This window comes from Corvus kubaryi, unplaced genomic scaffold, assembly GCF_017639235.1.
Source record: "Corvus kubaryi isolate FWS band 111438036 unplaced genomic scaffold, C.kubaryi_AGA036_p1.0 65056, whole genome shotgun sequence".
Taxonomy (NCBI): Eukaryota; Metazoa; Chordata; class Aves; order Passeriformes; family Corvidae; genus Corvus; species Corvus kubaryi.
Window position 1 is genome coordinate 24077 of NW_024581731.1, and position 19733 is coordinate 43809.

At 45.8% G+C, this 19733-nt stretch overlaps 1 protein-coding gene across 5 annotated transcripts in view; it reads right to left on the minus strand.

The window, feature by feature from the left end:
• Positions 1 to 2009: 2009 nt before the first annotated feature.
• LOC121672947 (epsin-2-like) overlaps positions 2010 to 19733 on the minus strand; it is a 54539-nt gene continuing 36815 nt past the window's right edge. For 2 of the 5 annotated variants that reach the window (XM_042045892.1, XM_042045891.1), the window contains exons 3-9: positions 14941 to 15065; positions 13479 to 13571; positions 13039 to 13210; positions 10329 to 10502; positions 8741 to 8833; positions 7661 to 7876; positions 2010 to 5988 (exon numbers count right to left, since the gene is read on the minus strand). In XM_042045892.1, coding sequence (XP_041901826.1) covers positions 5660 to 5988; positions 7661 to 7876; positions 8741 to 8833; positions 10329 to 10502; positions 13039 to 13210; positions 13479 to 13571; positions 14941 to 15065 — 1202 coding nt within the window. In that variant the 3' untranslated portion in view covers positions 2010 to 5659. The remainder of the gene's footprint in view (positions 5989 to 7660; positions 7877 to 8740; positions 8834 to 10328; positions 10503 to 13038; positions 13211 to 13478; positions 13572 to 14940; positions 15066 to 19733) is intronic. The other 3 variants (XM_042045893.1, XM_042045895.1, XM_042045894.1) reach the window with 3 other exon arrangements.

Below are 19733 nucleotides of genomic sequence, written 5' to 3' on the forward strand. Positions count from 1 at the left end.
GGGTAGAATTTTCTTCAATCTCTCAGGGAGATATTTCCCAAACCCATGAGGGTCCCATGACTCAGTCCAGGTCTGGGACAGCTCTGGGCTCTCCCTGCACAGCCCCAGGATGTGCTGTGACCCCCCAGGGTATCCCCACACTCCCCCATTCCTCATTTACCACCTCACCCTCTGCACAGCACCGGGCTGGGTTACCCTGGCCAGATGCCAATTCCCTATGGATCACCAGGCCCTGCCAATTCACCTCCTTCATGGGAATTGGCACCAAGGGGAACCTCCCACTCCTTGAAACCCCAAGGCTTCAACAATTACAGGGTACAATCAATCAACAGCAAAACGGAACTGCCACCACCACATCCCACACTGGCTCTTCACCATTCCTAATCCCGAGCTCCCAAACAAACACCAGTCCTTAGGAAAATTCAGCTCACAAATGGGGAGAAGGTGACCTGGGAATTAACTTGAAAAAGATGGATGTTTTGAACATGAGGGGTTCCTAAATCGGGTTGGTTCCCTGAAATGCAGCTTGCAGGGTGTTGCAGAGGCCTTGCCAAAGCCAGAGCACAAGATGGGCCCAGCTCTTCCCTCACAGTTGCGCGAAAAGCAGCGGAAGGGGCAGAGCTGCACCCTCAGCCCAGCACAGAGAGGCGACACAAAGACACTCAGTAAAACTTCAGCAACAGCAGCGGGGCTGAGGGGAAGCCAAAAGATAACTCCTTATCCAGAGTCCTTTTCCTCTGCAAAGGGGTAAATCCTCCTCATCCCACAGGAGAGGAAATGTGGGAGCAGCTCTGGCAAGGTCAGCAGAAACCTCAACCACAGGCAGAGCTCTGCTCACCACGGGCCGGGGCAGCTCAGGCTGCCCTGGCTCATACAGCCACCAGAATCCTCCAGAATCCAGCCCCTTTGGAAGGGATCAGAGTCACCACAACTTCCACTCCGAGCCAGTCCCACATCTTCCATACAGAGAGGGATTTAGCTTCAAACGTGCAATTCCAAGAGGCGGGAGTAGAATCAGAGAATCCCAGACTGGGTTGGTTTGGGAGGGACCTTAAAGCCCATCCAGTTCCAACCCCAACACCTTCCACTGTCCCAGGTTGCTCCAAGCCCCGTCCAGCCCGGCCTTGGGCACTTCCAGGGGTCCAGAGGCAGCCACAGCTTCTCCAGGGAAACTGGAGCGTTACTGGAACAGCAGCTGCCCCCAGCACCCCCAGCCAGCTCCGGCTGAAACCAAACTGGAGGCTTTTCTCCCCAGAACCACCTTTCCCACGGTCACATCTCCAGCCCTGCCACAGCTTCAGCATTACTTAGTGATCACTGATTAGTGATCAGCCTGACTGGCAGCAAACTAAACAGGGAACCTGGAGGGGCTCTGGAGAGGCAGCTCTCGATGCTGCCTGCTAATGAAGTGCCCTTCAATTAAAGCAGCCAGAATTAGGAGCTGGAATTGCTTCCCGGCTGGAAGCAGGCGCCCTGCCACGTGATCCGTGGGACAGGGCCAAGGCTGAACTACAAAAGTGGGAAGCGAGGACTCCCCAGGTTCTGTCACAGCTCCCCAGCCCTCATTCCACAGCCCCCTTCCCCAGATTCCTGCCTGGACACAAATCCAGAGCCTCCTCCGAGGCAGCACTCCAAGATCCCCTCCACAGGGGCTGTTCCAGGGGCAGCGTGGTTTAAAGAAGGAATTCAGTCACCTGCAACACAACAAGTCTTCATTTTTATTGAGTTAGTAAGGTCCCAACTGACCCCGATTTCAGTGAGCCACAGAAACCCCCCTCTCTCCCAGCCAGAGCAACCTGTCCCGGGAAAAGTGATGGATGCATCCAAGGAATCCCACTGGCAGAGCACAAGCAGCACCCCTCAGTCACGGGGAGATCCCTCTGCCACAAACCTTCCGTCAGCTCACCCCAAACCCACCAGCCCCCTGCAAAACTCCACCGAGCAGGGCTTGGGTGGGAATGGGATCATAAACACCACGCAGAAGCTTGGAAAAAGCAACAGGGCCGCAATAGAAGCAATACAATTTTAATTCTGACCAGTCACCTACAAACCCCTCGTCTTTCCACTGTTCGATGGCATCGTTTAAGTATCACATCTGTGACATCGCTTGGGGGGGAGGAAAAAAAATGACACAAAGATACAGACATTATGATACAATAGTACAAATGATAAATTATTTATACAGTAAATAATGTCAATAGTCAGCACAAATCCAGAAAAAGCAGCCGGCTCCCGGGATTATGGAAAGTTTGGGAAATATTGGAAGTGTAACACTTGGAAAGGAAGCGAGTGAGATTCTGCTGGGGAAAAAGAAACCTCCTCTTTCTGCATGTCCTGTGCAATATTCAGGCATACAGTACACCTCAGAACCGGGACAGCAAAGGGGCACTCGGGCAACAAGAGCTGTCTTGGCTATGGGACTTCCCAAAAACTGTAACCACCACAACGCACCAGGGCTTCCCTTCCCTGCCCCCTCCACGGAGTTGGGTTTCTCTAGAGTATAAAACTGAATAAATAACTGAGCTTATTTTGGGGGGTGGAATTATGCCAAGGGGATGGCAGGGGGGAATTTTTTTTCTTTTTACAAAATATTTAACACTTTTCTCTTTGGTCAATTTGACCAGTAAGGCTATTTTGGGCTACTAACATTTTAAAAAAGAAAAAAAGAAAAAAAGCACTTTGAGTATTTGCAAAGTGAGAAGAAGAAGGAGAAGAGGGGGAAATGGAGAAATGGGGCAGACGGGATGCGATGGGACACACAAACATCCTCCAGAAATGTGGGAGGGCCAGGAGGGAGGGACGATTATCCTGGAGAGCAGGAAAATCATCACCAAAAGAGCTGGACCATTCGGAGCATCCCCAGCCAGGACAGTGACCCCCTGAGGACACAGCCCAGCCCATGAACATTTACCAAACCAGCTCTTTCTCCTCCTAAACTCAGCTCCTGCCACAAGCCCTCTGCCAGGCTGGGATCTGGGCTTGGTTAGTCTCAGCCTAAATCTTAACAGCACCAGAATTGGGGGTGTGGCTCCTCAGGGAGGAGGGGAGTTTGTTGTGCCGTAAATGTCTCTTTAATACAAAAGGAATAAAGTTCTTGGGGCAGTGACTTGATAAAAGCAACAATTTGCCATTCAACAGCTTCATTAAGCCAGGGCTCCCTCCCAGAGCCAGAGCACGGCTTTAGCAATTCACAGTGACAGCTCCAACTGCAGATTATTTCAGCACTTCGAGTATTTCTTATCAACACCATCTTGCCTCTAAAAAGTGACCCAGGACGTGGCCAGGACTTTTGGCTGGACAGAGAATGCCCCATCCCACTGCAGTTCAGGGGACAGACTAAGGGAAAAACATCGAGTGACCTCGATGCCAGTGCTGATAAAATCAAACTGGGAAAATAACCCGGGATAAATCTCGCCACAGATCAGCTGGAAAGCACTTTTCCCCCGATCTGCAAGAATCACACCCTTCCTGCTCTACACTTTTCAATAACCTCAACAACAACAAAAAAGGTCTTTTTCCCTATTCTGAAAGGCAACGTGAACGGGGTTTTGTTTAGTTTTTAAAGACAGGCTGGGTGTGGACAGCAATCCTCTTTCCTCCTATATAAAAACAAGAGCAGATGAAGATGGGGAAATCCTCCTTGCCAATTCCAGAGGATCCAATATCTGCACAGGAACATGCACACACTGAGCATTCCATACACTACCAGAGCTACGCTGACCTACACAGCTCCAGTCTGGGATTGTGCCCTAAATCTGATCGTCCTTCAGCCTCCCCTTCCCACCAGGAGATCGATCCCAGTCCTCCCATGGGATCCAGCCCCTCTCTGGCCCCACAGGGAATTGTTCCACCACAACAAAACTCTGGCAAATTCTGTTTCCTATTTTCCCTCTCTTAATTAGGGAAAGGCCACCAAGTCCATTCCGAGGTGCCCTGCAGGGATATCCCTTTCCATGGATTTTTGGGAGAGCAGAGTTCAGCCCCGTCAAAGTCGGGCTCCAGCAGAACCCCTGAGCGCGGTTTGGTGCCGAGGAGTCCAGACATGAAAATTAAAAAGGGATAATTCATCTCCCAAGGGATGGCTGCACATGGAACCAGTTATCCTACGGAGTGCACCTTCCAACAGGAAAAATCAGTGGATAAAATGAAACAAGTTGTGTTTGTACATCAGGATTTTTAACAGCTCCAGAAGTTTTGCAAGGAAAATAAAACCAAACAGCCTCTCTTGGGATCTTCATCAAGGCTAAAAGTCTGTCCAGTCTGGGGATTGGGAAACGGGAACAAATCAAGGGAAAGGCGACTTTAGTGTTTTTTCTTTTTAATGCAGTCTTAAATCATGTTATGCTCAAATTCAATTCATCTAAAAATAATTAGTCACGAGGATTTGTTTTTGATTTGCATTATGAATACTTCATTTAAAAGTAAATATTTTAGTGTTAATCTTCCCTTTTAAACTCTCTTTACAGAAACAAAGAGCTAAAACCATAAATAAGAGGGCATTAAAACCATAAAAATGACATTTGCCAATATCTTAATTTTTCAGCCAGACTTGATAAATCTATCAAAACCAGACAGTTAAATAAGAACCACATTATAAAAATTAGCAAAAAAAGGACTATTAGGTAACTCTGCAAACTCAAAATATGAAACTGTACTAAACAAAATATGTGCAAAAGTATACAAGAGTAACTGCATATAGCAAGGTTAAGCCTGAATTAGTTTTAAAGCTTGCCCCGGTGAAACTGAATTCAAAGTTGTCCCACTGTATTTCTGGTTTTTTTCCTGTTCTTTTTTTTTTTCCGATTTTTTTTTTCTTTCAACTCACATTGTAAGTCAAATAAAAACAAAATACACATGAAAAAACTTCCAAACGAAGCCGGTACTGGACAAGCACAGAGCAGGACACTCACTCAGCACGAGTGCAGCCACTCACAGAGAGTTCCAGGAGTCCTTAGAGTAGTGTAGGAATTCAACACTGCACACGACAGCACAACTCGAGCATGGTCTTGGGTGTTTTGTCTGGGGTTTTGTGTTATTCTCCTTTCGAGACAAGCTTGCTTTTCTCAGTCACACCTCAGAGATACCAAAGCAGTGCGAGTTTGCAATGTTTAATGCATAAAAACCAAGCCCCCCTGGGCCCTCCGGGTCAGTCTCTTCTAAGAGTAAGGACTATGGGTGAACCAACAGTCTAGAACTGTGTGTAGTTATGTGCAAAACATTCACTAGCACTCGGAATCCCAGGTCTATCTTATGGGCAGAGGAAGTGACAGATGCAGGGGAAGAGTAAATTCAGGAATCCAGCACATGATCTGACATCTACAAAATAGCCAACGGAGTTTTCGAATGGCAGGTTCTCTCCCTAGAAAGTGTATTTGAAATGATTAACAAAGTAACAAAAATGGGCAGAATCTAACTTTGGTGAAAAGTCTGAACATTTCACATGATGCTCAACAAGCCAAAGTAAGGTACCATCTGTAGCAAAGACTAGATTTAGATTAACTGGTAAGTAGAGACAACTCTTCAAAGATCATAACTGTAAACTGCAAATCTACTTCCAAGTCTCTCACACACCGTTCAGTCCACACAGGCCACGTTCGTTTTGCTGGAAAGACTTCAGCCTGGAAACACTAGGAAAAGAAAAGTTCCTTTAATTGGGTCTTTATAGGAGGAAAGGGTTAGTTGTATTTGCAGACTGGGAGGCTGCCGGCGGCATTCCTGTACTGTGCAGAGCTTGGGGCATTGATCCTGCAATGCTCAGCCCCTGGCCCATCCTGATGGACGCCACGGTGCCCATGGCCGGCAGCGGTGCCATCCCCACGGGCACGGGGGCCATGGAAGACAGAGGTATTGGCTCCATGCTCATCGGGGGCACAGCGCTGAAGGAGGGGCTGCTTCCCATCACGGGACTCGCTCTCATCTGGTTCAGGGTCAGTGGCTGAGGCTGGTTCACCTGGAAGGGGTTGATTGGAGTCGGTGCGGTGGCGGCACCTGGGTTGGAGAGAAAGGGACAGAGATGGTGCTGCCATCAACACCGGGGTCAGGAAATGGTCTTTCCTGGCAAAGAACACTCCCTGTGTGCGTCCCCACCCCCAAAACACCCTGCGGAGCATCTGCCACCCAGCAAAGCTGAGCACCAGCACAGCCTGTTCCCCTGCAGCAGCCAATGCCTCCAACACCCCTTCACTGACCAACAGCTCCCACTTCTGATAGCCCTGAGTGGAGACACAGGTTCCAAATCTGCTTACCTGGAACAGCCCTAACCATGACATCCACATCACTGATTTCATTTTTTAAATGCTACTTTGCAAGCTCTGTGCTCCTTTACTGCAGAGAGTGGGTTTACATTGGATATCGGGAAGGAATTCCTCCCTGTGAGGATTGTGAGGCCCTGGCACAGGGTGCCCAGAGAAGCTGTGGCTGCCCCTGGATCCCTGGCAGTGTCCAAGGCCAGGCTGGACAGGGCTTGGAGCAGCCTGGGATAGTGGAAGGTGTCCCTGGCCAGGGCAGGGGTGGTTTTTAAGGTCCCTTCCAAACCATTCTGGGACTCTGTGATTTCTACATTTGCTCCAAGCTCTCAGCAGCCACCTCCATTTTCATGTTTCTGGCACCGAGCTTGGACAAGAATTCCCAAAGTAAACAACTTGTTTCCGAATTACAGCGGTGCTCGAAAAAGCAGATCACAAGTTTCCCAGCCTTTGAGGTTCCCTGGACTGCTGCCAGCCCTGCAAATTCCTTTTACCGTACAAGCCCTGGATTACTTGGATGGCCCAGTGACCCCTCAAAAACTTTTTGTAGTACCCGGGAAGGGCAGATACACAGATTTCCTCTCTCTCCCTGCTCACTGCCAAGGCTGCTCAGAATCACTGCCTTTTTCCTACTCAAGGATTTTAATACATTGATCTTTTTTTCCATTGCAAGAGTGAAGAAAATAAATAACTGCAAGATCATTTCCAAGTGTTTCACCCTACGAGCAACACAGGAAAATGTCAGTGCCAATTTCAGCTTTGAAAAAACACATCTGCCACGTGGTTTGGTGTCACCATTTTAGTCTGCTCAAAGCAAGGGCTCACTTCTAACAGGCCCAGCTTACAGGAGAACTGCAACAGCCAATTTTTTTTTTTCCCAAAATACACTGAGAACGTGTTTTCAGACCAAACTGGCTCCTTGTACCAGCCTAAGACATGCTAACCAGCAGCTCACTGAATTACCCTGCAGAGTTTGCTCTCTGGGACCTCAGGCTGCAGTCAGAGATCTCCTGTGCCTGCTGCAGCTCCAGGAAAAGGGCAGTTCCAACCTGCTTCCACAGGAACCTACTACCTATAACCTTCCCAAGGTAATCTTACCTGTTTTGACAATAACCAGCTGGAGTTCAGCCATTTTTAACAGTCCCGAACCTTCCAACACAGATCATTTTCAGTGAGGGGAAGGGGAACAGCTGGAATAAAGCTCAGCTGCAGACCAAGAGCAGTCACTGCGCTGGGTGAGCCCAGGATGCCTCTCTGAGACCCTCCTGCTCTTGCTTGTGATCTGCTGGCTGCAGTAAGCAAGAAAACCAAGCCCAAATCACCCTTCTTTAACTCCAACAGCACTGAGCTATGCAGAGTTCTCCTGCAGAAGGGAAAGCTGAACTAGAAATGTGAAGGACTGTGCAGAAACCAACCTGGTGCCAAGAATGGGTTCAGTGAAGTAACAGGTTGTGGTGGCTTAGACACCAGAGAATCCAGGTTCACCAGGGCAGCGTTGGGGCCCAGGAAGGACTCCGGGGTTTTCCGGGCTGCGCTTTGTTTGCCTGATGTCCCACTCGAGTGCTGGGACTCAAAGAGATCAGGACTCGTGGTACCGCTGTGCTGAGATGGCAGAGTGGAACCTGATTCAGCTGCAACAACACAAAGGGACAAACCAAACTTCTGGTTAATCCACAGAGCCAGGCAGAGAGAACCCTGAAGCATGTGAGAGCAGAAATGCTTTATTCTAAGTCTGTGTTAGTCAGGGCTCAGTGTTTCAGGCTGGTTACACCCTCTCAGCATGCAAGCAGGTCAATGTTCTTTAGGAGAGCATGAAGAAGCTACAGTCAGAGTTGCAGTGCTCTACTGATGGAATTCCCACAGCTTTGCTGCTCCAGGTGGGACTCACAGGCTCCAAGGAAAAGATACTCCAAAGCCTTGGCTTGTGCCCTCGCCCTACACCACTGCTGTGCCCTTCCTAGCTGGATTCCACCCAGGGTTTCTCTGTTGGGTTCAAAAAGCCCAGCTGTGCTTCAGGCAGAACCACCCTGAGAGCAGTGGTACCACAGCACTGACAGCTGAGGGTCTGGCAGCTTTGATTTACTGACCACTGACCAGAGAAAAAGTAAATTAGAGTATTCATAAAAGGTATTTTCTCATCTTCCTACTGGAATTTATGCATTTGAGGAATTCAGTCGGCATGGTTCTGGTGGACTCTCTGAGCATAAGCCCTGCTCCAAACATGTTGGACACTGGGAATTAAGGAGTCCAACAAATTTCTGGGTCAATGCAGCAAAAGGTCACACAGTGCAATTCCATGGATTACAGTGCAAAAGGCCCATTCCCCACAAGTTCATGCACAGGCCAAAATATGAACAAGGAGCTTTTACTGCTGCATCATCACTTCCTTCCCTTTGTGAAAGCTGATTTTTTTGTTCAATAAAATTTAAGACTAGAGACATTTGTTGCTGTGACTGTCACCCAACCTGTCCACATGCTAAGAATTTGATTCGTACCTGGCTTTTTGGAAGTTCGAAGTGTGTCAAATTCAGAAAAATCATCTTTAACTGTACCATTCAAATTACTGAAGAGGTCAAAAGATGTACTTCCTGTTCAAAACAACAAGACAGCCCTGTCATTAACACATCTTCGATTGCATCACACAGCTGATCCTCCTGGAGGCAATTCCTAACCCATTCCTGTTACCAAGAAGCCATGACAAGTTCCAGAGCAGCAGCTGGGAGTGCTGCTACTCTGAGCCAGGAGCTGGGAGATGGAAATGTCACAGAACTGTCCTTTCTGACAGCATGGAACAACTAATTCAGAGCAGTTTGCTTTTAGATCAGTGTAGGGCACACCTGAGCATGCTGGGGTTTGGTTGATTGAGTGTCTGCACTAGAGACAAGCAGATCTTGCTGTGGAAGGAGAGAACAGAAATGGATTTACAGCCTCAACTATCAAGTGTTAATCAGCCCTCAAGTAAAACACCACCAGTGATGATTTCACTTCTGCTTCCCAAGTGGAAAGGAGGAGGAATGCCATAGCAAAGGTTGTGGAGATGGTAAAGCCCCATTAGCTGAAGCACCAGCACTCACCCGGAGTTTGCAATCAGTAAAACATCACCATTTCAAAATGTGGACACACTCTTACCTCAGACTGGAGGCATAAAATAACACCTGAATGACCAACAATCACACTCCTGAACAGCTTTAAGGTTTGTGTGGTTTTAATGAGCTGAAATGTTTTCTTAATTTAATTTAATTTTAACCTTCAACGCATTTCAAGCAAAAAGAGCACAAGATGACAAACTCCAAAAGAAGGAGTGAAGATTGAATATAAAACCAATATTTATCAAGAACAAAGAGCCACCACAGTTAAAGGCTCATTTCACACTGCTCCAGCTACTGCCCTTTGCCCAGGGAAAAACTGCCGAGACAACTTTTTGCAGCACTCAGATTCCTTTGTCTGTTGTGTACCAGGATGAATGACGAGCAGAAAATGCATTTTGGATGCTTTTAGCCACGGTGCCAATATGAAAATGCCAGGTATTAACACTCATCAAGGTTGCATTAGTTACAGAGCATGAACAGACAATTACAGCAGCACCTTCTGCATCTTTACCAGGGCTCCGGGAGGGTTTCACACCCTCAGTCTGAAGGAACAAACCTTCATTTGCACCTCTGGAAGTCTCCTCCGAGCTGCTCAACCTGTCAATCTGCATCTGCAGAGACATCTATCTGCAGAGCTATTCATCATAAGGAAAGGTTAAATTAGAGTATCATTCATTGCCAGAAATTAAGTCCTTGTCCAATTAAAGATAAAACCCAAGAGCAGCAGCAGTCCCAAGTGCTCAGCAGGAAGCCACAAATACCAGGAAGAGACACGTAAGGGACAGAGCACGAAGCAGCACCACAAATTCAGAGCTCTAAGTCAGAATAATTACATTTAAATTTCTTTTTCCTGCTGGTTATTACAACTCCCTTTTATTTTGCAGACCAGTTCTGCCAATTGTTCAGCTTCTTTGAACCACACAATGCAAGAAAATCATTTGGACTTCTCCTCATTACTGAAATAACATGGATATGGGATGAGACCGTTGCTCACCAGAAGTAGAGAGAGGTTTGTTTGCAGGTGCTGATCCCCAAGGATCCACAGAAGATTTTGCTGCAGTAGAAGATGGCTGAGCAGGAGCCCAAGGGTCCACATTTTTGGACAGAGGCTGAGCTGTGGATCCTGCTGGTGCTGCCCAAGGGTCAACAGAAGCAGCTGGTTTGGCACCTGCAAGAAGAATCAGCAGGAAGAGCAGTGAGTCCAGCTTCCCTTTGGAAAGCTTTCCTTGGAGATTGCCCCCTCTCAGGAGCCTGTACTCCCAATTAATCCTGAGCATAAATGGGAGCAGCAGTTCAGCACCAGGAACACTGGGAACTCCCACCATTTGTGTCACACACTCTGAGCAACAACGAGCACCAGGAGATTCTGAGCAAGGCACAGGAATAAACAATTCCCCTCTCTGAACCTGAATACAAATACCTGCACTTCCAACAAGAAAATAAACTTGCCTTTTTTACTGACATTGCCACCACAAGTGACAATCCCTGGCTGGAGGTGATCTAAATCACAGGGTCTATTTATGAACTCAGGGGAAAGTGAGTTTATAAAAAGCCCAAAGGTAAAAGGTACGAGACACACAACATTAACCCTTGGACAAAGGAATCTGTAAGATTCAAAGGGAATGTTTTCCAACTCTTTTAACCATACTGCTATTTTATAAAAATACGATCAGCTTCCCTGAGCCAGCTGTGCCTTTTTATTCCCATTTCTAAGAACTCCTGACACACATCTAAGCTGCCCACTGATACCCCTTTATTTTTTTAACACAAAGCCTGTATGTTCAGGGCTCTCATTTTTACTGGAAGATGCTGACAACTCTTCATTCCTACAAATCCAATCACCAAAGGTTTAATTCCCAAATGAGGATTTTTATAACCCAAGAGCAGGACAGAATCACCCACATGTAACAACTCTTATTTTTAATATCCTGCGGATTTCAAGTTACAACTGAGAATTATTTTAGCTTTTAAAACTCCACTCAACCCCCCAGCACCCCAATATTCCTGTAAACCAAGCAAATGCTGCACACAGTGGCACAAATTCCAACTGGAATTTTGGGTTTTGTTTCATCCGCAGGCACGTGGCCGCTAGAGCTCCGGAGCAGGAAATGCCAAAACTCTCCAAGGAAGCCCCACTATTCCCACACCAGTACTTACATTTCCTTTATCTGCCCCCAGTGCTGAGTTAGGAGCAATGCCACACTAATGACAGCATTTCCCATCAACAGCAGCTTCCCAAAATGTCCTTTCTGTCCTAAAGGGAGCACCTGAAATGAGAGCGCTTGGGAAGATCCCTTCCCGGAGCTTCCAGGAGCTCCAGTGAAACACCACAGCGCTGGCAGGATTTGGGAAATGCAGTTTCACGAGTCACTCTTTTATCAGCAAATTCATTGCATCTTCGAGACTCTCCCTGGGAGAATCCAGCAGGCTGGAAGCAGGGCTTGTGCTGTGGTGTAAGAAAGCTGGGAAGCACTGAGGAAACACTACAGCTGGAACTGGTACAAGGAAAATCCTGTCAGAGGATGACACATCAGGCAGGAGATGTGAGGAACATGGATTTTGGTTGGTTTTAACCATGCAAAAATAAACTGCATGGCCTTAGGGCCCAAAATTTGGGCTTTTTCTCAGTTCTTATCACCAAAAAAAACCAGGTGTCTTTATCACAAAAAAAAAAAAACACTTGGAATGATGACCTGGCAGCTGGCCCAGGAGCTTTGTAGGTGCATTTAATGCCATCATGAGCAGGGGAAAAAAACCAAACAAGGCATTTCATTATTAAACTTCCAGTTTTTCCTCAGGAATCTGATGGTGGTGTGTGGAATACAAATAACTTTGAAGCACTTTAGAGTAGAGGTTGTAGAATCACCAGCCTGAAGCAGAACTGACAGAGCAAAGCTGTCAATCTTCATGGAAAAGCTTCCATTTGCACAGAAACTCCCTGCCCTTTAAAAAAGTCAAAAATCCCAACAAAAAAATAGATCCAGCTCCAGTTCCAAGTGTGAAGAACCATCCACTTTCTTATCAAAGGAGTAACTCCTTGGACAGGCTTTGGCTGACCCAGACACCAGCCCAGCAGACAGGCAGCAACACACACAAAAGAAACACACAAAAATTTGGCTTAGTTGCTCTTTAAAATGTGAAACACTGCATCTTTCCATTCAGAAATACTCCGTGGATTTAGCATCAAAATCCTATGGAACAGTGAATATTTAAAACCTGAATTCTTTTGTCTGCTATAAAAATCTATATTTAAAGAATTTAATCCTTTTGGTTCTGACCATACACAAACACATCACAATACTCTAGGAGCAATTAAGGACGTGATAATTCAGATCTATGGCTTTCCTAAGCTCAGCACCCTGCCTAAGTATTAAATTCTGGGAAGAGTCTAAACCCATGGCACTGGACACAACCAGCAGTGAAACACAAGCATCCTCCCTGTGAGAGACAAGTTGGTTTTGCTGTACAAAGACAACAGAAGTGCCACTCTCCTGTTTCTTAGGATTCAAACTGCACACACAAAAACCCAACTGCTTAAAAAGAGTGCAACTTCCATTGGTTTCTGCTTGGGAATGAGTTGAGGGATTTAGTGGAATCACTCAAAATGGACTAACACACAAGCTGGACATTGAGGAACTTTGAAATGCTCAACGTTAAAAAGCAAAACCTTTTAAATCCCATTGCTGCTGGCAGTGTTCTCTTACCAAATGATTGCCACGGGTCAGAGGCAGGGGCTGCAGCTGTGGATCCTCCCCAGGGATCCGTTTGGTTCGCAGCAGCAGCAGCAGCAGCAGCAGGAGGTCCCCAGGGCTCCGTTTTGGGCGGGGCCGGTGCCGAGGAGGGCAGGGCATCCATCAGGTCCAACAAAGTGGTGTGCTGAGGGCAGGAAGAAGCTGAGCTTTACTCAAGAGCATTGGCAGGCTGAAGTACAAACCCGTGAGAGTGAAGAAGCAATTTTTTTTTTTTTTCCTTTTACACACCTGCATTGACTAGTAGTTCCAAATTTAACCCACATGGAAGAAGCTTTAAGCTATACAACACAGCAAACCCAAAAGCATAAAAGAGCTCAGTATTAAGCTAGTTTGTGTTACTGTATTTCAGCTTTTGGCAGCATAACCGGGAATTTCTTAGGCGAAGGCACTACCTCCTTCTTTTTGGGAATTTTAATTGTGTCTCTGCGACTCTCCTCCAGAGCCATCTGTAATCTCAGATCGTCTCCGCGTCTGAGGCGCTCCTCCTGCAAAGGAAATCAACACTGGTGATATAGACCATGAGCCTGCACTGAGCTGCTGCTCCCTCCAGGGCTCCAACCCTGCCACCCTGTGCACCACAGGGGGATGTTTTGGCTGCAATTTCGACATAACACAAATGAGGGAAAGGCGTTTTCCTGTGATTCTTGCCTCAGGAGCACCCTGGCCCTGTGATCACAACAACATCCAGTTCGCTGATTGGAATTTACCCCGGTGTTGTTTTATTCCTCATGAAACATTCTTTCCAAAATTCAGTTAGAAACACCACGGAACTTCACGTGAACAACCCATTTTTAAATTACCGTAATGGTTTTTCAGTATTCAAATCACCACTGAAGGTTGTAGGGAACTAAACTTAAATTTCCCTAGCTTTTGTTCACTTCCCTCCACACTGGTGCAAGATCCACCAAGGGAATCGAGTCTTGCCAACTCCATGTGTAATGTGAAGGTTTAAACATCTGTAACTACAATGTTTATGCCACATTCAACTACTTTAAATATCTTTGCTTGCATCATGTCTCTCTGAAGTTGACTAATCCCCCAGCTGCTATTTCCCTTGTCATTTTTGAAGCTACTTCAAATGCTTACATTCTGATTTATATTTTCATTCCCTTTATTGCCCAATAATGATAAAGTTTACTGGGTGATAGTTTCCCTTTCCAAGCACTCGTGCTTAACATACAGCTGTAAACTAAGTTGTCACAGGAAGCCTCTAAAATATTACAGGCACTCAGCATGGCTGACTTGAATTTTCACTCAGAGCTGAGATTCAACTTCGTTGTATATGAAACACAATAATTTTAATCACATTTACTCCAAATTCAGAATGAAGCTCCTAAGAATTAGCACAGTAACATAACCCAGGTGATAGATCAGGAGTCAATTTACTTTAAACCAAGTTTTTTTATATATTCTGGTACTTTGTGTCAGGTCACCCTCCTGTTCCAGACACTCCCACCAAAAGAAACAGACCATTCCAAATTCCACTGGAATCAGAATTCACTGACATTAATGAAGGTTTTCAGGACCAGTCATGTTTTCAGCTCTTCCTAACTGAAAACATCTTCAGTAATGTGATGATTAACATCCTCCCACACAAAGTCTTCTTGCAAAGTGACTGTCATCTTCCACTAGTCTCAACAGCTCGGAAGCTGAAGTTACTTTAAAAAGAGATTTAAAGAATAAAAAGAATAAAAAAAAAAAAAAAACCACACAAGAGCAACATCTTCCAAAATGGCCTTTCTCACTCCCCTTATTCCACCTGGAGCAAAGCCAAGCTGCCAGTGAAAAAAACCAAACCAACAAACCAGGATTGCAATCTCAAGTCTCAAAGCATGGACACTTTGGAAAACCTACACGGGCACCGACCTGCTCCGCCACCTCCCGGCTCATGGCCAGCGCCAGCTGCAGCTGCAGCTCCTCTTCCCCGCTCGTCTGAGGCCGGGCCTGCTCGAGCTCCGAGGAGACTCGAGGGGATGTCGCTGTTGGGAGACAAAACCCAGCACATTCAGCACAGCAAACAGCAAAAAGAGGGCTCAGGTTCGGCTCCTGCACCCCGTTTGCACATGTTCGGTCTCAAAGCTCCCTCAGGGTCAAGAGATGAAGCTCCTGCCAAGGGGGAGGGGGACAGGCCAGGATAATTCAGCTCTGCAAGACAGTTCAGCTGCTTTAAGGGAAAAATATTCCTGGAAAACAAAGGCTTTTTGTGGGGCTGTGATACCAAGAAGTACCCCAGCTCATGCTGGACATACCCTGAGCGTATCAGAGCTCCAGGGGCAGGACACTGACTTAAAAACATACAGAATTCATTGTCGAAGAAAACATTTGTGGGTATTTCTTACATCTTCCAGTGTCAGTAAGGATCTGCTGGGAGTGGGCCAGTATCAGGGTAAAATTGGATACCACCCACTTTTCTGTAAAATAATACAGTCTTAACGGGAAGATAAAGAACTATTCTTAACTGCTGAGCAGGCTCGGGGACAAACAAGCCAGCTATTCAGACCCCAAATTTACGCAAATACAGGATCATTCTCTGTTAAAAAAAGAGTTTGGTAAATGGGTTGGGGGTGTTGTTTGGTTTCGGGGGTTGGCTGGGGTTTTTTTGGGGGAAGATTTCTATTAGCTGGTATCTCCCCCACTCGTCCTCGAGGAACAGTCAAGCTTGACAGCTAAAATATGCAATTTCTCAATACACAAACCATCTTTTAGTGATGTTTTCACTCCAGGAGCATGTGAAATTCCCATCCTACACCACTAGCAGGTTTAGCACTGTACAGTAATTAAACAATTTTGTGCTCACTCTCTCTCAGACAATTCTTCAGCATCCAAATCATTCACACAGAAATTTTATCTCACTTTGGCAAGGAAGTTTGTATTTAGTGGCTGGAATGATGATTAGCTTGGCAAAATATATATTGACATTTAATACATTTAACTGAATGTTTCAAACTAGCATGTCAAGCTCCAAGAAATCAAGTTTCCTCCTACCAGGTCAGCTGGGCATGTGAAAATGAGATTGCCAAACTCAGTTTGAAAACCACTTTTTCATCACTGCTTTAATCCTCCAAACATTTCCCAGTCTTGTCTTTCTCTCCTTAAGGTTCAGGCCAAAATGACATCACAGAACAACAAGTGGAACTTTCTCATCCTACAGGCCAGAAGGAAGGTGATTCTCCATAAACAAGGAATGACCTTTCCTCCTTCCCACCACATCCCAAGGTGCCATCCCACCCCACTGTGCTTCTAAAGGCACAAATTAATTTACCACCCACAATGATTCTTCCACATTGTGCTGATCCTGAAGCTCTCAAGCCAACCTTACTTCAACAAAGATGCTACTCATACCTCAATTCTATTACTTTTTCAAACTTTCTCATATAAAGTAATTAAATTTAGCCTGGTTGATGAGTCCTCTCTGCTCCAACAGTCACTGCCAGGCTCTCCAATAAAGCGTATGAAAAATGTGATGATTAAAGCATGTGATAATTCCCAGCCACTCACCTAATACAGGTAATAAATTACCACTAATTGTAATCATTCCAATCCAAAATGGATGGTTTTAAACCAGAATGGAGGTGGAAACATTTCCCTTTGGAGCTCAGAGAATGTTTTATGTTTATCCTTGCCAAAAGAAGATTGAGCAGTTTATGGTTGTTAAATACCTCAGGCTTGCAAATACAAGAGAGAAAAACTATTTCAGATAAAAGGGCAAGAATTAATGGTATAAATGGGACATAAATAGATTTGAGATACAGATAGAGAAGAGCAGTTTTCCAGCAGGGATTAGAGAAGGAAAGAGTCCTAACTGGTTTAAAAACAGAGCCTGGGACAAATGGGACACCAGCAGAGTCACCTGAGAACAGATGGCAACCTGGACTAGGAGCAGGGAGGAACCTTCTGGTCTGCTGGGCTTTTAACTGGGGGGGGGAAATGGGATTTCCTGCATTTCCTGCATCCCAGCTTTTCCATCTCCGCTCACATAACTGCATCCCACAACAACTAAGAACCTGATGGCAGAATGACGTTAAAATGATGCAAAATGGGTTAAATTCCATTGCTCTTCCTCCCATTTCCACACAAAGGACTTGCTGAACACACTGCCCAGTTGCATTCCTGCCCAGAAAAGCTGGAAGAAGCAGGGACTGCACCCCACTCCGAGCCTTTCCCTGGCTCTCCACTCCCAGCTGTGCATGGGAAGGGCTGCCTTTGCTTTGGCAGGGAGCTCCATGAGCTCACAGCTCCCAGCAGATCCCAACAGCCAGCGGCTCTGGGATCCCCACACGGATAATACGGGGTCACACACATGCAGATTACTTCTTCTCACTTCTAGGCTTTCCAGCAATTCATTCTACTTGCTTTTGTTAACTCTAAAAGGTATTTCCAGCTCCTTTTTACTTTAAAAAAAAAGAGGAAAATGTCCATTTGAAGTTCTTCCTTGGGCCTCAGTGAAAAAACAAACCATAGGAATGTTGCTGTTTTCCATGTAAGCCTCTGCAGTGTTATAAAACCATCTACATTAAAGAGCTGCTAGCACTTTTTTTTTTTTTTAAAGGATTAAGGGTAATTCAAAACACTGTTCTTGGGAGTAACCTGACAAGTTTTATCTGAAATTCCCACAGTCCTATAACCACCCTTCCATACAGGCCTCATCCTGCTCTAAGGTTAGAATTCCCAGGATCCAGCAGAAAGGTTATTGCCTTAGTAACAGGATGGTGCCACACAAAGCATCCCTTATCCCCCAGCACATGACAGTTAACTCAGATGTTTATGTAAGATGGGATTCAATAGATCAATTCTGACCTGCTAAGCCCTGTTTTGTTGGGAATTTGGAGATCCCAGTCCCTCCACACTGCCCAGGAGCAAATCTGTGTGGCCATCTTCGCCGGCAGGGAGCACCGGGCCCGGCTGCTCGGCAAGGAAATCATCTCCAGCCTCAATTAATCACTAAAACAGGATTCTGCTCCACCATCTGTGCCCGGGCCAGGCCCTGACATCTCTCAGACACATCTATTGATAATTTCCTATATTTTGCCTCTATTAAAAGGCTTCTGTAGCCGGCTATAGATCTGGCTGAGTTACAGTGAAATACAGGACACAGAGAGCAGAGCCTGCATTAATAATAAAAATCAGACTCTGCATTTTCATTCTGAAGCCTGTGCTTGGGTTTTGGGGCTGGTTTTGTTATTTGTGATTTTTTTCTTTAGTGTCAGGCTTTCTAATTTGCAGGTGGAAGAACAGAACAGAATTCATTGCTCAGTCACATCTGTTCAGAAAGAAAAGCTGCCTCCTCGCTCAATCAGTGAACCTACAAAGGTGGACAAAACCAAAAGTGACTTGAAAAATTAAAATAATATCAAGGTTAAGGATTCAGAAACCAACATCAATTCCCTTTCTTCCAGTGAAAGACCACTCACATAAAGATTGGATAATTTTAAAAAGCCAATCCAGCCTCTCAAATGATGGCAAGGCAAGTGCAAACCGCTTAATCTAGAAGGAATTGTGTAATCCACCTCTCCCTTGGGAAATAAGGAATCTTTCAGGTACAAGAAGAGAATTGATAACACTGATGAACGTGACAAGGTGGAGCTGCTCAGCCTTCCTGCAGATTCTGATTGCACTGAGCAGACTGAGAACTTCTGAAATTCATTTAACACTCAACAAATCCTTCAGGTTTGTTTTGTTGGGAGCATTTTCCTCTCAGGTGATCCCTACACCCATGGGAATGGACACAGTTGGATAATTCAGTGTCACTACAGGAGTCTGGATACACCAGTGGCACCTCCCACCTTCACTCTCAGCACCAGAAAAATAAATGTACGATGAGAGGATTTAATCAAGCTGTCAAATGACATCTGACAGGAGTCTGCCACATTCCTTCAACACCTCAAACTGTGGGAATTCTCCACACTGTTCAGCCAGAGTCATTGCCAGATGATATTCCCTATATTCCCTAAGAGAGAAGATAAAGAAATCATTATTAAATAAAAACCAAACCTTCTAAAAACAGGAGCATTCTGAATGGACCAGAGTGCCCAGAGAAGCTGTGGCTGCCCCATCCCTGGAATATTTGAAGCTGGAGCAACCTGGGACAGTGGAAGGTGTGCTTGCCCATGGCAGGGGGTCAGGACAAGATGAGCTTTAAGGTCCCTTCCAACCCAAACCATTCTGGATTTTATAAATTTTCTGTTGTGCCAAACTCAAAATAGCAATTCCACTGAATTATTTTCTACTCCAAGCAAAAGGGGAGACAAAACTGAAACAGATGAGTGAACACAGACTTGCTGAGGCTTCACACAACTGGTTTTAAATAACGAGTCAATTTAACATGAATAATCACTGAAATATTAAAACTCATTAATTCAGCTACAGCAAATTGCTCCCAGAATTTTTACAGGTTCAGGTTAAAGACTTGGCATTTCCCAAGATCCATAAATGCCTTTTCCAGTGCATCTTTCTTCATCTCCTCTCCAGCAGGCTCTGAGTACAATGAACCCGAGCTGAGCCCACCTCGGGCAGTGCTGCTGAAATCAGGTCACAACGAGCTGTGCTTGTGTCACTGAAATCAGGGCATCCATCCCACCCCATCCCTGCTTCCCAAACCCTCCTGGAGCACAGGGACAAAGGGAAGAATGTGGGCACAACTCAAAATA